Raw genomic sequence first — 17,156 nt, 5'->3', positions numbered from 1 at the left:
GATGCAATCTCTGTAATTACAATTATCAATAGTATCTAAAGTGCCATGGTGTTTTGAAGTCATTAAACCTAAATTCATATTTTAAAGTCCCTGTAAAGTGTTTATTTTAGGCTTGTTGTATGACACACCACTAGGGGTGAGGGAAAAAAATCGATACAGCATAGTATCGCGATATTCTGCGCGACGATAAATTGTGTCATCTTCCGCCAAGTATCAATGTTTTTCAAATTAACTGCTAATATGAACTGACGTCTATGATACTGGATAAACAGCATCAGTTGCTCTGGTGTCCACTTGATGATGCTGTTGTGTCCTTTGTCTAGTGAGGTCGGCAGCTGTGACCGTCATACAGCAGGAGAAAGTTAGTACAACATATATGGCAGCACCAGGGAGAGGACATGAAGAATGCAAGCAGGGCACAAACAACATGGACGTGACACATGGGGTTTGCAAGGTGGGCCGCATGAAAATAAAATACAGTGATAATACGATAAAAAATGGAGGCAAGGCTAATGCTAAATCAGCTTAACAGTTGAAAAAATGGTATTGATAGCAATATATGGTATCGCAATGCTCTTTGTGTTGCAAAAATGTTTAAAATTGCAATAATATGGAATTGTGGCATAAGTATCATGATGATATAACGAGGGGCCACTAGTGATTCCCACCCCTACAGGCCACTGTGTTATTAATCACCAGGCCAAAGTGCAGTCCTGAAAAGCATCTCTAAATTTATCAAATTAAGCTTCAAAATCATAAAAAATAGGCAGTAATATCTGCTCTAGGCTGGTGTGGGCATGAAAACAGGAAATATGATCCTCTCAAATTTTTAAAAATCCTTCTAATCAGAATGCAGCTTCTTTGCTCTGTGTCAGAGCAGAGACAGATGTCTGGGATTAAATTTACTGTTTACTGGTACAAATCTCTGTTATGATACTTTTAATGACTCGTAGGCCACTGTGGCTGGTTGATTTGGAAAATTTACCTCACAATGAACAAAAGCACAGCATGTAGCTGTTAACTTCCTAACCAAGGGCTCTTCACAAAGCTGGCATCCAGACCCACCACCAACTCCTGAATGAGAAACAAGCAGAACAAATGTCTAATGCTTGCAATCAATCAGGTTGTTTTAAAGAAAAATGTTTCAGTTTGGACCCTGGATGAGGAAAAACATGAAGGAACAAATGGACAGAACAGAACATATCAAATATGCTTAAAAAGCACCTTGTAGACACATTTGCAAAAAGCATGAACTGATGGATTGGTTTAACATCAGTATTGGTCACTATCAGCCCTTTTAACAGACATAAGTCATCATCAAAAACAGGCACAAGCCAATGTCCATGGCAGATGTGTAACTGTTGTGTTGTACCTGTTAACGTCTTATTCAGCAAAAAGAGATATCATTGGTCAGATATGTGACCTGTTGGACAAACTGCGACAGCATTTTCCCCAGAATGACACTGTACTTGGGGGGTACGGATGGCCATCCTGCCCTGCCTCATTGTTTTTTGTGTGCACTTTTAACAGTATTTATCATATGTGCTTTGTAAAGCTTCACGCAGCTTTACAGATGTGTCACTCAATATCCCACAACCAAAGCACGTGAGTATGACTTTTTGAGACTTAATGTTGATGAGGTAGCACATCACAATCATCCTACAGTCAGGAAAAACAGTGACACAATTTTTCGATGAGTCGTCACCTTTCAATTGATACACTAATGGGGCGGTTTTTCAAGTGGAAATCACTCTCATACACAGATAGTGATTATATACAGAAAAGGAAAGAAAAAATGGTAGGCAAATAAACTTGGGTGGCTCTTAATGTACACCTGGGTGGCCCACAGTGGAAAACACTGATCTGTTTTGTGGTCAGGTATGAAAGGAAACGCTGGCTTCGTGGGAGTGTTGCACCAAAGTATTGAAAAAAACACCATACTGACATCAGTACGAGCTATATATTGCCATAGGCAACATACAGAACTGGCTCTGATTTTTACAGTCGGTGCATCTCTAATAACAACAACTCACTGAAAATGGCTTCATGACCCACCAGTTGGGAACTACTGGTCTAACACTGCCAAATAACGCAAACATATTTGCTAATTTAAGGCAGTTTTCAGGAGTTTGCCTGCAATTGTCTGGAAATTAAAAACAAGAAATTTCTTATGTTTAGTAGCTGGAACTTCCACTTTTGTTGCCATGGACTCAATACAGCTTTTGACAGCATTTGGACCATGTCAAAATAGAGTAAAAACCTGATGTACTACAGAGTCTTCCTCAATGTCGACAATTTCCACACAAAAAGTCAAAATCTGTTATGACAATTTTACAACCTGATAATAAAAGAGTGACATTTAAAAGTTGGAAAAGATAAATGTATCTGGATAGCTTGCAATGTTTGGTTTGTGTCAAAAATGTTACAACACATCTACATGCCTCTACAGGCATTAGGAAGTGGAGTTTATGGGAAAAATATTCTGCCAAATCAGCCATATTCTCATTTTATTGTACTTTCATAAGCCAATGTTGGGAGAAATATCCTTTATCGTTTCATTTTATCAGCATTTATGCAATCTTTTAAACCCCTATTGCAATTTTCTCCATGAAACTCAATCAAGATAAGTCAGATTTGGCTCTAGAATAACTATGAAGTTCTTTAAAAGTCATTCACTGTACAGTATTATCCATCCACACCAGAGAGTGAAGCATAGCACAACAAGTCACACCATGTTTCACAGACCAACAAACCGTTCCACAAGTTGAGTATTTGACATCAGCTTTCCAGCCCACATTTACACCTCAGCACTGACTCGAACACTGAGAGCTGACATGATGTGGGTCCATCTATTACAGAAAATGTCTTTATGTCGAGTGAAAGGTGATACTTCCTTCTTTCAGAGGCAGACGGGGGGAGACAAACTGCAATGGAGGACAAGTCAAATAACCTGCAGGCATGTTGTTTCAGTCCACACAGGGTGGTTTGACATGGACAGGGACTCACTGGCACCGGTTTGTAGTAAATCTGGTTTAACTTACAAAAGAAGTGCAGCATGACAGATAAAAGACCCAATATGAATATTAAAGCTCACAGATAAAACACCTTCTTCTAAAATTTACAATAAAAATGATAACTCTGATTGACACCTGAGTGTGTTTTTCCCATCCCTGCACAGCCAGTTAACCTAAACCGGCTCAGTCTGCACAAGTCAAGAGCGTGAGACTATTGAGACAAATTAAAAGAAGATGTTGCATCACAACCACAACAGAGCTGAATCTGCAATCAAATCCGACATCCTGGGTGTTTCACTTCCACTTTCATTCAGGATGCATGCAGAAAACCAGGCAGAGGAAATCACGTTGACCTACATGCTAATGCAAAGAAAAGACAATAACATTTCAACACTTTAAGAAGTTAATAAAAACAGATGCAAATAGCCTGTGCTGCGATGCTTCTATTTACATCGATCTGGAACAATTTAGAAGTTCATTTTCTTGCCTGTTCAAATGCCATGCAACTTAATGCCACATTTAAGTTAGAAATAATGCCCTTTAACATGCCATCTCAAGTTATAAGCTAAGTATATCACAGATTAAAAAGACACGAGCAAACAAAAGCTGCAGCATTTTTGTGCAGGGAAGAAAGAAACCCAAGAATATAGACCATGACCAACTTTAAATTGTGGCATGAATGAGCAATAAGAACCTAGTCTAAGTAAATTGAAGCAACGTAAACAGAATCGAGATTGTCATGCCTCTGTTTTAAATTTCTTATATGATACTAGTGAAATGGTATCGATACCTATTACGATAAAACAGCAACTAGAAACATTAGAATCAGGCTTTAAATGCTCAGAAATTACATGTAAACTTATGCATTCTGTCTAAGCTGTTCAAATATGCAGGGTTACCTCCACATGTGAACAAGTGGAGCAGTGTTTAGGACTTTGTCTGCATTTTTTGATAGATCCATCCCTCTCCTAAGTGTGCTCCCTGTGAAAAAGATGTAGCTTTGTTAAGTTCTGGTTGTTTTGATGCTGTCTACCATTAAAAAAAAAGGCTGTATCACGTTAAAATCTTAAAATTAATATCTTAATCATATGTCATTCAAGTGTTATGAAAACTATCTGAATGCTTTTTTCATAACTACAAGAGCCATGTTTGTCATACTAGTAGAAAAGTCTTTCTTTGTTCGTTGAAAATCATCCAACACAAACCAGCTCTAAGCATGCTCCAGCTGTCAGTGTGTGCATTTCCTTTAATGCAGCTTTACTGATGCATCATTTACTGCCTGCAAGCGAGCAGTCTTAATCCCAGCCATACGGCTAGTTTAAAACTACATGGATCACCTTGATATATAGTTTATCCAGAGCTTAATACACCTGATAACTTGGCACTGGAGATATATGGGTCAAGCATGTAACAGTCAATGCCTCTGGCCAAATAAAGGAAGAAATCTCGCTGGCAGTGAAGCCCAGCGTCTACCTTAAGAAACCTACCCCACCGTTGTTCCGAAAAAGGGGAAGTTAACGTTACACAGAAGGTTTAAGCCGTGAAACTCAACATTTTTTTCGGTATTTATATTTTAAAGTAACTTCACGATGAATGACTCTGAATACGCCGGACACGTTTATGATTCATCATAAATTGCCTCCAAGGAACAAAATATAACACACCAAACAAACCTCTCTGAATGGCAACCGGTGGACAGTTACGACAACTAGTTTAACAAGACAGTGAAAAGCGAAATAAAGTGGCCATATTTTCTTTTTTTACCTTGATGCTCGTGGAGAAACACGGGAGTCGACGTCTGGATACCACGCTAGAAGCCAGCGGTACGGGGCTGAAAGGAGAAGAAAAGCGATTTGCTGCTGCTGCCGTTTCCGGGTTAGTTGTTCATCGTCACTGTGGCCGTCAAACGAGAGGGGAGTTTGGTTTGACCCACCTCTGTGCGCGGAGGGGGGAAGTTGTGCACCTTCCTCCTGTAACTGAAGAGAACCCCGCCCGGTTAGCCGAGACCCGCTACCGTGTTTCAACACAGCTACTTCAACCGGATTACTAACCGACCTAGACTATTAATGTGTCTCACCGCGGCTTTAATTAGGTCTTTCAACCGTTACTTGTCGTTTAGGTGGGACGCTGCGGTTACACACCCTACCAAAGTGTCCCTGAGCAAGGAGTTAATATTCCCAAAACAAGCTCTAGGTGGCGCTAAAGAGACAACTGGCCCTCTATGTTGACCCTAGAGCCATTTTAAAGTACTTAGTCAATATGCTAGTTAAGCACTTAGTGGGCCTAAACTTCCTCTTGGTAATAATATTGTTTATTCACTTATTATGGCGAGTTGGGAGTTGGAATAGAATAAATAAGATAAAGACTGAATAAAATAGGATTAAGACGTAGCTTTAATTAGAGGACACAACATAGGGATGTCTTTTAGTGTCAATAAAGTAAATCTGTTATTTACCTGACAGTCAGTACAGTATAGTAGCCCAAAGAGGACAGGCAGCCATAGCTTTTTAAAACCTTTTACTTTTATTTCTTGTAATAATAAATTATATTCACTTGTTTTTTAACAGTCCTTTACAACAGGAGATCTGTGTCATACTTTTGGGATAACACAAATATGTCAAGATCTCGGGAAAAAACCCTAGGGATGTACCTATTAATTATTTTATTATGAATAAATCTACTGGTTATTTCTCTCAATTTATCGACTAATCCATATTTTTTTTGGGGGGGGGGCACTAATGTCTTAAACACCGCTACTCTATTATGCCATTTCTACTCTGCATATCGTGCAGAACGTCATGTTGTTGGAGTAACGTTTACAGCCATATTTCTAAACTTTAGATGAGCATAAGCGAGGATTTTCCCCTAAACATGCCTCTTCAGCAGAGGTAACTCACTGACTGGTTGCACCCTCACAACAAGTCGACACACGGGACTTAAGTCTTCATATTTATGTAATCGATGGCGTCCTTTATGTTGACGTATCGCCCAGCTATTAAAAAAAAAAACCTAAGTACATTTACTTGTTATCGGGGGCTGATAACTGAGTGGTTATTTCTGTGTGCTCCAGTGGCTGTTATCCTCAAATCTTGCTGGTGGCTCCTTTCCTGCATGTCACTCCCCACTCTCCTTCCCCTGTTTCTGAGTCTATCCATTGTCTTAAATAAATAAAGGCATGAAAGCCCAAAATGAATATCAAAAATAGAGAAATTTACTTATTACAGAACACAAAGTAGAATAAAATGTAGTAGTGTATGTTTGCTGAGGGCCTCCATAGGCACTACAATAATGCTAACATGAGTGATTTGAGTGATTTAAAAACCCTCTTCAAATATGTCTACGGCACATCAGCAGATTGTGAGAGCATTTATAGCTTTTATTGATCATGAGAAACCATGATGGGATATAATGTTAAATAAGTTATTAAAAACTCTGCAAAATTAACGTTGAGGAATTAAAAACAACACCTTTCATGGCTGTAAACTTTTGAAGCAGGTCTTAAACCTGAAGATGCAATTCTAAACTAAGGCACTTATTTTTTCTTTCTTACCTCAAGAGTTTTTCTGAGATCCTTGTCTGATGCATTTCCACACATTTGAACTGTAAATCAGCCCTGCAGTTGACTGGTGATCAGTCCAGGGTGTACCCCGCCTCTTGCCCGATGACAGCTGGGATAGGCTCCAGCCGCCCCGCGACCCCAAATGGGATAAGCAGCATAGAAAATGGATGGATGAACTGTAAATCCTGCAATAGTAAAGCAGTATTAGAGTTGTTAGGTTACATTTTCAATATATCAGAATAGACCTGAAACATAACAAAAGTGTTCATCTTGTTTTCACTATGTCTCCAAAAGTCCATTCAGGATTTTAAATCTCAGTTATATTGTTCTATTAACTTTTTTATTTGTTTTTTAATTTAAATACTATGCCCCAGTTTGAGCAGTACTTATCCTTTAACAAACAACATACTGGAAGACAGACAGTATTAACCCTATAATCCTTGTTTAACCAGGTTAAGCACTTTGTAACTTTGTTTTGACAAGTACAGGGCAAATAAAGTTTATTATTCATGGCACACGACCAAAATGAAATGCGATTTGTCCTGCTGCTTCAAGTGTATGCATATCCACACGACACTGACTGATGTGACAGAGGATTTCAAACACAAATCCATTCAACCATATTATATCTTATCACCTTCTGAGATTAACTGTAGTGTCTTGACAGAGAAATAAACAATCATCTGAAAGCCTTTATAGGGACGCCAAGAGGACACCATGTCTCATTTAACATTACAAGCATCACAACATTCTCTCTCTCTTTTTCAACACATTCAAACTTACAATCAGACATGTCTTTAGGATTATAACGTGCCAGATAGGCTTTGCAGTGCGTAGTGCCTTTGATTTATAGAAGTTAACTTTGAAGACAGCTATCTCCAACCATCACACCTGGTTGTAATTAGAGTACATTAGATGAGGTATAGTGGCAGGGCTTAACTGAAACTGTACACTGCTGCAAAGTGATTTGACATGGCACTACTACTTATTCAATCTCACTAATGGTGACAAAAACAACATCTGTACCATTAAGCAGTTAATTTTCTTGATCACTGAGGGGCTATAATGCGTAAGGGTGTGAAAACTCCCCTAAGAGACCTCACATCAGACTCCAATTAATACTAATCAAGCTACACACCTGCACTTAATTACGAGGCACACTTGAGCTTATAAAGTGACTCTGTGTTGGCTGGTCAGATCCATTTAATAGAAGAAGTTGAGAGTGTGAACTCTGTTGTTATATCTAAGAAGTGAACTGTTAACTTGTTAAGTTATCAGCCAGACATTGTATACAGTATGGGAAAAGAGAAGACTCACGTTAATGTGGTGATAATTGGCCATGTGGACAGCGGAAAGTCCACCACCACCGGCCACCTTGTTTACAAATGTGGAGGCATCGACCAGAGGAGACTGGAGAAGTTCGAGAAAGCTGCTGCACAGGCAAGGATGGAAAAACTTGCTCACAAAGACTAAATTTTGAAATAACATGTTAACCTTTGGCTTTGTTTCATAGATGGGGAAGAGTTCTTTCAAGTTTGCTTGGGTGTTGGACAAGCTGAAGGCTGAGCGTGAGCGAGGAATCACTATTGACATCTCCCTGCTAAAATTTAACACTCAAAAATACACCATGACGATCATTGATGCTCCTGGGCACCGTGACTTCATCAAAAATATGATAACAGGGACATCACAGGTAAGAAGCATAGAAATGGATCCCTTCCTGAAGCTTAAACTCTTTAATTTAAGCAACAATTTTTTTTCAGGCCGATGTTGCCCTCCTGGTGGTCTCGGCAGCCAAGGGAGAGTTTGAAGCTGGTGTGTCAAGGAGCGGTCAGACCAGAGAACACGCCTTACTGGCTTACACTTTAGGTGTAAAGCAGATCATAGTCTGTGTGAACAAAATGGACCTGACCGAGCCACCGTACAGCCAGAAACGCTATGACGAAGTGGTGCGGGGCGTGAGCAGCTTCCTCAAGAAGATTGGCTACGACCCAGCAACAGTGCCATTTGTTCCAATTTCAGGCTGGACTGGGGAGAACATGATCACCGCAACTCAGAGGGTAAGAAAAATTTAAGGTGTAAAATGCCTAATGGCAAAATCATTAACTCAAGTTTTACCCTTGCACAGATGCCGTGGTTCCAAGGCTGGAAGTTGAGACGACGGGAGGGAAATGCAAGCGGCAGAACTCTACTAGAAGTCCTGGACTCAATACAACCACCAATTCGCACTATTAACAAGCCTCTACGATTACCTCTGCAGGATGTCTACAAAATTGGAGGTGAGAAATGTTAATTCTGCAATTTTAAAGCTTCTATCAATACTTTTAACTGTTACTTTGCTCTAATCAAGAATGCATTACAGCAAGTGTAATGCAAAATTGCACTTTGCTTATAGGTGGTGGAAAATATGCAGAAGTAACTGTAGTTGGATTAAAGTTGTCTTTGCTTGTGTTTTTCAGGAGTTGGGACTGTCCCAGTGGGTAAAATTGAAACAGGAGTCCTCAAACCTGGCATGACCCTGATGTTCTCCCCAGCCAAGCTCACAGCAGAGGTGAAGTCTATCGAGATGCACCACCAGGGCCTGCAGACAGCTCTGCCAGGACACAACGTAGGCTTCAACATCAAGAATGTAGCTGTAAAGAACCTGCGGCGAGGGGATGTGGCCGGCAATGCCCAGCAGGATCCCCCGTCAGACGTCAGCAGCTTTGAGGCACAGGTTGGTAGGAGTTGAAGATTCATGTAATACACTCCTTCCTTTACTGATGTGCATTTTCTGTCTCCAGGTGATCATCCTGAATCATCCAGGGAAGCTAAAAACAGGTTACTCCCCTGTCCTGGACTGCCACACAGCGCATGTCACCTGTCGCTTTGCTGAGCTGAAGGAGAAGCTTGACCGCCGCACAGGGAAGAAGCTGGAGGATCATCCACAGGTTCTGATGTCAGGAGATGCTGCCACAGTCAAGCTGGTTCCAATCAAGCCCATGTGTGTGGAGAGCTTCTTCACATACCCTCCTCTAGGTAAGAAACATCAAAACATTCAGGTATAAAAGGACAACCTCTGCAATATTTGGCTTGAGCTGTATTTTACAGTTAAATGTCTGTGCTTTCAGGTCGCTTTGCAGCAAGAGACCTGAAGCAGACTGTTGCAGTTGGGGTCATCAAGTCGGTGGAGAAGGACCAAGGGTCAAAAAAAGCTCAAGTGTGTAAATAAGTTTTTGTTGTATCTTACCAGTTTTCTGGTATGACTGCTTTGAACAGTGTTTTAATTTGTGTTTTGACACAAAGTATTTATGTTGTAAAAGATAATTCCTGTGTTAATATTTAAAATCCAAAAAGGGGCAGAATTGGTGAACTTTGGTTTACATGTGTAATGACATTAAAGGTTATTTGGAAAACTTTAAATTGAAAGTGTCTTGAATAACTGGTCGGTTAAGTTTTAAGGTGTTTATTCCCGAAATGTAAAATCCAAAAGGATTGTGTGAACTTTTGAGTTTGAGAATTCTTGAGCAAATAAAATATTAAACGACCTTGAGTCTGTCCTTAATGTGTAACTGAAGCTGGTCTGGAGTTGGAAATGGTATATTTCAGGAGTAAGCCTAATAAACTGCAAATAACTTAAAGAAACTAACTCAATTTGCCAACCTAAAAGTACACCTGGCCTATGCTAATGCTACAAATGATGCTACTACTAGCAACCTGTGAGCTAGCTAATGTACTTGAACAATTACAAATGGTTGTTTACAGTATTAGCGCTGAGCCAAAACTTCTCACAAGATACTGCTCCCCTCTTAAACAGTTGCGTATAGTTTTACTCTTTGGGTTTAATAAAACGTAATGCCAGTTCCCTTTTCATGTATGCGATAGCAGCTGTGCTATGCTAGCTGTCAGTGTCTCCGGTTTCGTGGTTGCTAAGCTACTAGCCGCAGCAACGGCTAGCTTGATTGATGCACAAGCGTAGAGTAGCATTAAAAAGTACAGTAAAAGAACATTAACACGAAGGAGCTGGTGAAGTTCATGAGTAGTATCCAAAATTGGGGGTTAAAATGGTAAATTTCATAGACAATTAACCGAAATTAAAGTGAGACAGGTTCAACTGAAACTTTATTCATCTTCCATAGACTGGAGTCGGAAAAAAGTACAGGAATATTTTACTCACGTACAAGTTGAGTTACTGTGGTTAAAACCTTCTAAACTGTAAGTAAAGCATTGGTCTATAAATCTACTAGTTAAAATGAAAGGCAGATTATTTAGACAAAAAGGATGTAAAACCTAGGACCAAAACGCATGCACTAGGCATGGTTTGACAAATATTAAAGGCCTGTAATTCATAGGGCTAGAAACATTAAAATTCTAAAAGTATTTTTAATGTTTTAAGTCCTATGAATGAAAGGCCTTTTAGAGTTTTCAGACCATCTTGAGAGCATAGACCTGGATGTTTTTTGCTCTTTCATTTTCAGTCCTTTTTATTAAGTTTTTTTCCTGAGCACTAGAGGTTTGAGGGACACCAGGAGCGCCCCAGATGTATCTTGTCTACTGTCTGCTTACTCAAAGTATTGAGTGGCTACTTTTGTTACCTGAGGGAGCTTGTACACCTTGTACAGTAAAATATGAGCTTTCTTTTTATGTGTAATAAGAGAATCTAAAATCTTCAACCGGGTTGTTTGGGTATAATAAGACCTTTTTTTTTTTTTTTTTTTTTTTATATTTAGTTTGGGTTCTTTGCCTTTATTTGACAGATACGACCATGAATGGAGCTTTAAACTGGGATGAGAGTGTTGGGGAGAGACGTGATGAAAGAGCTACGGACCAGACTTGAACCAAGGACACCCGCGTACTTGGGGTACGACCAGCAGGCCATTTACACTCCAAATAATACCTTAGTGAAGTTCAACCGCTGCTTTTGGATGCAATATGGAATCATGAGGGCTACTGACCATGATGTCTAGTTGAAGCTAAACTACTGGCCAGATTCATGTTGTTGACAGACAGCTGACGTCCTTGTTATGACTTTAAGTATCCATTTTTTACTCAGTAACTTTTAAAATGCTGTGAAGTACAATACTTTCTCCAAAATATACTTAAAGTAACTGATTTAAAAATGCCTGCAAGTTCACATAAAAGCTGCTCAGTGTGAGAAAGTGTAATTACTTTCCACCACTGGTCATATTTAACATGAGTGGTATTGCTTCTCCTCTGTGTAAAATGTGCTTTCCTAAATCTATTTCTTTATCTGAGAATAGCAGTTCTTTTAATAAGCTGCTTAGAACTGCACTAATACATACCAGAGATTTTCAAATTCCAAGGAGAGGCAGAGACATATCTTGAAACCACATGGCATAGTTTCTATACAAAGAAAGAGCAGGCTCAGTGTTTAAGTACAGCACTTTTAATGATACAATGGGTTGATGGGTTTGTTCCTTAACATGGGAGAGAACTGCAAGTCAGTGAGGACTGGGGTGAAAATACATCGGCTCTCCAGCCTTTTACAAAGTCCACTTCTAAAAAGACATCTCTGGTTCACAGGCAAACCTGGAAATGTACTGGATCCAGTAACATGGAATGATATCAACTCAAAAAATTTCAAGCTCATGAGGTTTTACAAGACACTGAATTGTGAACACAGGTTAAAGTGGAACTTACTGTCTGTCAGAAAATCAAGTTATTGCTAAGATGTCCTCTTGAGTTTCCCGTACGTGTCATTAATAGTGGCTTTAACAACAGGATACCTTTTGCGTAGTCCTGCTTGGTTAATAATAGTGGCTCTTCAAACCCTGAGGTGAGCGTCTTTGAATGCAGCACTCCACTCAATTCCAGTCATTGTTACACCATGCACAGAGAAGGTCAAAGGACTGTGGAGATGGCGTCGAGTTCACACACAGAGCATACATACAGTGAACAGTGTAACAAGGAGTAAATTAGTGACCTACAGTGAACCACAGGCTTTGATATTCCACCACACAGTAGCAGCAGGTTTCTATACTGTAAAACAACCAGAATACGTGTACACACAAAGCAAGCAAGAACAAGGAGTACATTTAATGAAATTCTTTTTCACCGCGGGAAGGTCAGTGGGAGACTCCTGCCTCTTCAGTCAATTCTGGTGGTGAACAAGGATGCAAGACACAAATAGTGACGTGACCTATTTCACATTCCGTTTCTTATTTGTCCTTTTTCCAGAAATATAAGCTGATAATTACTCAAGGGTCGGTAAAATTAATACAGATAAAATTCAAAATCTACCGCCCTGATGCTTAGTCTGACAGGTAGAGAGAGAGAGAGAGAAATAGAGAGCAATGGTACATGTTTTGTACAATAAAACATGTATATACACTCACACACAAATATATATATTTACATACATATATACACAGTAACAGCATAAACATAGACTTTAGGTAAGTGCTAGGGTTTGAGAGTGGCTTGTTCACAGCCGTGCTATAGGGTTAAGATAATACTGGTAAAGGAAGATTACACACATTCTTTGTACAGCATGGATGAAGCATCCATGATTAAATGAGCCTTCTTGGGTTTCTTCTTCTTCTTTGTTGATTTTTTTATTTCTTCTTTAGGACACTTGTCATGTGACAAGGGGTGTTATTGTAGCTATTTACAGGACCTCCCAGTTTAGGGAGAGGCGTAGTGCAAGTCTGTCTGGATGTCAGTCACTCAGGATGTGCACAAAAGACATGGGGAACACCCCCTTTCTTTCTGGCTCTCCTTCAATGTGCCCGATCTGGAAGCAGAAAAGTGAAAGAGAGCATGTGAGGAAAACAGCTGAACAGAGGATTTATTGTTTAAGATGCCTTTTGGATTCCTTGTTTTGAAAAGGCAGACAGCTGCAGAGTGTTTAGTGAAAAAGGTTGTCAAACATTTTCATACGCTAACGATTGAAAATACCATGCTCTAAATGATAAATCCCTGTTGTTTTTAATGTTTGACCATATGTAGAAGCAGGGCTTCCCACATAAATGGCTGGACCTCTGAACAGTCCAGTGAATGGATCCTTCCCAGATGTGATTTGAATACGTATCTCTTCATGTGTGTTGCATCAGACACAAAGGTGAAAAACTGCAACTTTGGACCAGACTTGTAATGCCTGATCAGAGACTGACTTAAAAGGTCATTAATGGGGCCACTTTTCATCATCTTCCCTGGGCCAGTGAGTTGAAATCTGTGTTTTATGCAAATAATACGTCATTCATTTTTCAGGACATCAAGAGTGCTATGTTTGTTAAGTCCAAACAAAAATGGTCTGTTGACATAAACCAAAACTATGACAGCATTGTCATACTTAATGAGCTTTTTCCCCTCTAACATTATTCTATAAAGGATACTATTGTTATTTAATGTGAAAGACTCTCAGACTTATTTTATTTTCCTTTTCAGTAACTTCAGTCAGATAGTCATTTTTATCAGAAAAGGCATATAATTAAAATGAAGCGCTCTCAAGCACGTTTCACACCTGGAAAACACAGCACTTAAAATTCAAGCATGCACCGTGCATGTCGAAATGTAAAATTCTGGTCCTGTGATGACCCTATTAGTGATGCTGTACTCACCCACCACTCCTGGTCCTCCTCTCCTGTAACTATGATCACTTCTCCTTCCACAAAGGTCAGCTCGTCGTCGTTGTCTGCCTGGCAGTCGTAGATCGTCTTCACCCGACGTGCTTTGCTCTTGCCCTTGAGCACAAAAATATTGAAAGTTTCATCAAAATCTATAAAAACTATACATTGTGAGATATAAGGGAGCTGCAGACGCGCACTGGGGAGTTGTTCACAATAAATATGATCCTTTTTAACATCTGCATAAATTGAAGGATTATTTGTTTGCACTGGATCGAAATAGGCCAACTTTCACAGATATTTTTAGTTTACAAATCTAAAACAGTTATAATTCCAGAAGAAGCACTGAAAAGTGTTTGATTGATATAAGAGTTGTAAAATTAAACATTGTTGGATGCCCATATGTTTAGGAGAAAAGTGCCCTCATACCGTGTTGATCTTCCTCGGGAGTGGCACTGGAGTCTCTGCAGTCCCTGTTGGGGTCCCGTTAGTGTCCTCAGCAGCTGGTTGGGTGGGCGTCCCTATAGTTGGCTGCTGATTGGGTGACGGAGAGTCTTGCAGCTGCGGTTGAGGTTGGGGCTGAGGCTGAGTTTGAGGTGGAGGCGGAGGCTGAGTCTGAGGCCTCTGTACCGTCTCTGGCGGCGGCCTCGGAGCTGACTCGACTGTTCCAGGTTTGGGGGGTATGTCCGCGAGGTGAGGCTTAGGGGGGAGGTCTTTGAGCTGGGGCTTGGGTGGAAGATCTCCCAGCTGAGGTTTTGGGGGGAGGTCAGAGAGCTGTGGCTTGGGAGGAAGCTCTCCAGGTTTTGGAGGAAGTTCAGACGGCTGAGGTTTGGGGGGAAGATCTCCTAGCTGAGGCCTCTCTGCCAGAGGAGCCTTCTGTGGGGTGTCGGTCCCAGGCGGAGACTTCTGGAAGACCTCTGGAGGGAGGCTGGGCTTATCCATAGACGGGTGGTGTATGGTGTCGATCTTCCGCAATGCCACTGTAGAGACAAGCACATCATTACTTATTAACTTCTTAATTTTAACAATATGAATTTAAATGGAAACTGATCCAAGACTGTACCTTTCTGAGGTAGTTTGGGAAGAACCCTTGGACCAAGTGTAGACTTTGTGTTGCTTGAAGTAGTGCTGGGAAAATATTGTTAAGCAGTGTTTGATTAGATCGGGTTAGCAAAGTTTTTTAAGAACAAAGATGAAAAAATTACTATCTGTTCCTTCTGTATAGTTTTAAGTAAATGTCTATCTAAGAGTATAGGAGAATTAAAAAAACAATTTGGCACTCTGGTGGTGAGACTAAAACCAATTTGGACCCTTTTGTTGTTTTAACATAAACAAGTTAGCATCAAGCACTCTAGCTCTTTATTGGCTGGTCTGCTTATTGTTTCCAAATATTGGTTATTGCCAGTACTTGGAGAGAAAACTTTTATTATTTTTTCTCCTTTTTTTGGATCAACCAATCTCAGCTTAAAAAAAAAAAACAATGTCATATCCACCAACACGGCCAACCATGCTCCCTCACAACGACAAAAGTTGGTTCCTTGCTCAGTTTCTTCTTAACTCCTAGAATATTTTGAGCTAAGTTAGGAGCTCTCTGATGATTCACAGAATGTTTATAAATACAAGCCCAGGAAATTTAAGGAATTCACGACAGCCTGCCGCTGAAATGTATGGGAAATGACTGCTAACACTCATCCCTGCCAGTGGAAAGTTTTCCTGTTCTGACAGAGAAGCTTTGGGTGGGACAATCTCAGAAGGATAGCAATGAAACAAAAGGGCTGTACCAGGATGGCAGACAAGTGACAAATTCTAACAATATGATGACAGTTTTGTCTTTAGGGTTTTTATATTCCTGAGACCCTGCATGCACATATGAGGACCCTGAATGCACATGCACGACGCATTACACTTTAGCTTCCCTACAAAACAAAAATAAATTTGGGTATTAGAATTTTCTTTTTAGAAAATTTTCAGGAATTTCAATAGAAGTTAAGGTCATTTCCTTCAAATTTTGGAGAATTTTTCAAGGAAATATTTCGGGATATGTTTGTCTATTTTGTAGTGGTTGATTTGATGGGTATTTTTAGGGGGGAGGGGTTGCTTTAAATGGTTTTGGTACTTTTGTGACAGTTTGGGGGGTTTATTTGTATTTGCATTTCACTTTAAATTTTCCAGAATTTTAATGGAAATTGGAGGGAAATTGTTTGGCTGTTTTGAGGATTTCTTTCATGAAATTTTCCATAGGTTTCCACAGATTTTTGGGGGGAATTTCTTTTGTATTCTGGGGGGAATTTTCTTGGTGGTTTTCAGTGGAATTTTCAAAGAAATTTTCCTAGAATTTTGAGGGAAATGTTTATTCAAATTTTTAAAATCATCTTTAAAAACAACAAAACAATCATTTTCACCAAAATTTTGGTCATATCCTTGAAAAAATTTGGTAATAAGGGGTGATTTTTGTTTGGAAATCACTGAGAATTTTAAAGAGATTTTCTCAAGACCACCAGAACCTTTAATGGAAAATTAGTTAATACTTTGACTTAATAAATTCTTGTGTTCCATCACCAGAAAAATAACAACACCATCTTTTCCCTGACACCCTTTTCTTATTGAGTGAATGGCCCCCTATCAACTGGCTGACACAGCAGGTCAAAAACCTGCTCAGCAATGTGCTCTTTCTGCAGAAACAGGGCCTTCTGGAGATGTGTTGTGCTGATTACAAGTTTATCTTGGAGCAGCCATCTTTTGCACTTAAAAATATTTGTCAAAATGACTTCCCACAAGTAAAGAAATATTTTTGGGGGTTGTGCAGTAAGATAAGCAAATTGTCCCCATATTTATTCATCTTTTATGGTGAAAACTACTTCCTGTTCTTAGGTTTTATACTTATCAGGTAAATGGGAGAAAGTAAAAAGCATTCCAAACAAAAGCTCAGGTCTCGGGAGGTTTTTGCTTCTTGGATATAATTACAGTAATGAAGCAGTATGATTACGTGCAATAAGACCAAAAGGGCTGGCAGGAAAA

The 17,156-nt window shown here is 39.7% G+C and overlaps 3 protein-coding genes across 5 annotated transcripts in view; 1 reads left to right on the top strand and 2 right to left on the bottom strand.

The window, feature by feature from the left end:
• Nucleotides 1–4,925, bottom strand: part of fam49bb (family with sequence similarity 49 member Bb) — a 62,355-nt gene extending 57,430 nt beyond the window's left edge. Inside the window, exon 1 of the mRNA XM_041814193.1 lies at nucleotides 4,779–4,925. The gene's annotated coding sequence lies outside the window, so the exon portion shown is untranslated. The remainder of the gene's footprint in view (nucleotides 1–4,778) is intronic.
• A 2,839-nt stretch (nucleotides 4,926–7,764) lies between these two features.
• si:dkey-37o8.1 (uncharacterized protein LOC407641 homolog) lies at nucleotides 7,765–10,100 on the top strand. Its single transcript, XM_041814045.1, has 7 exons — nucleotides 7,765–8,013; nucleotides 8,087–8,266; nucleotides 8,337–8,633; nucleotides 8,702–8,852; nucleotides 9,033–9,289; nucleotides 9,357–9,591; nucleotides 9,684–10,100. The coding sequence occupies exons 1-7, from the start codon at nucleotides 7,870–7,872 to the stop codon at nucleotides 9,782–9,784; spliced, it is 1,365 nt and encodes a 454-aa protein (XP_041669979.1). The 5' UTR covers nucleotides 7,765–7,869; the 3' UTR covers nucleotides 9,785–10,100.
• A 1,843-nt stretch (nucleotides 10,101–11,943) lies between these two features.
• The window catches only part of asap1b (ArfGAP with SH3 domain, ankyrin repeat and PH domain 1b), a 132,177-nt gene continuing 126,964 nt past the window's right edge, over nucleotides 11,944–17,156 (bottom strand). For all 3 annotated transcript variants that reach the window (XM_041814115.1, XM_041814113.1, XM_041814114.1), the window contains 4 exons: nucleotides 15,202–15,266; nucleotides 14,568–15,118; nucleotides 14,133–14,255; nucleotides 11,944–13,306 (listed from right to left, as the gene is read on the bottom strand). In XM_041814115.1, the coding sequence (XP_041670049.1) occupies nucleotides 13,232–13,306; nucleotides 14,133–14,255; nucleotides 14,568–15,118; nucleotides 15,202–15,266 (814 nt within the window). In that variant the 3' untranslated portion in view covers nucleotides 11,944–13,231. The remainder of the gene's footprint in view (nucleotides 13,307–14,132; nucleotides 14,256–14,567; nucleotides 15,119–15,201; nucleotides 15,267–17,156) is intronic.

The sequence above is a fragment of the Cheilinus undulatus genome, linkage group 19, assembly GCF_018320785.1.
Source record: "Cheilinus undulatus linkage group 19, ASM1832078v1, whole genome shotgun sequence".
Taxonomy (NCBI): Eukaryota; Metazoa; Chordata; class Actinopteri; order Labriformes; family Labridae; genus Cheilinus; species Cheilinus undulatus.
This window is presented reverse-complemented; position numbering and strand designations above follow the sequence as displayed.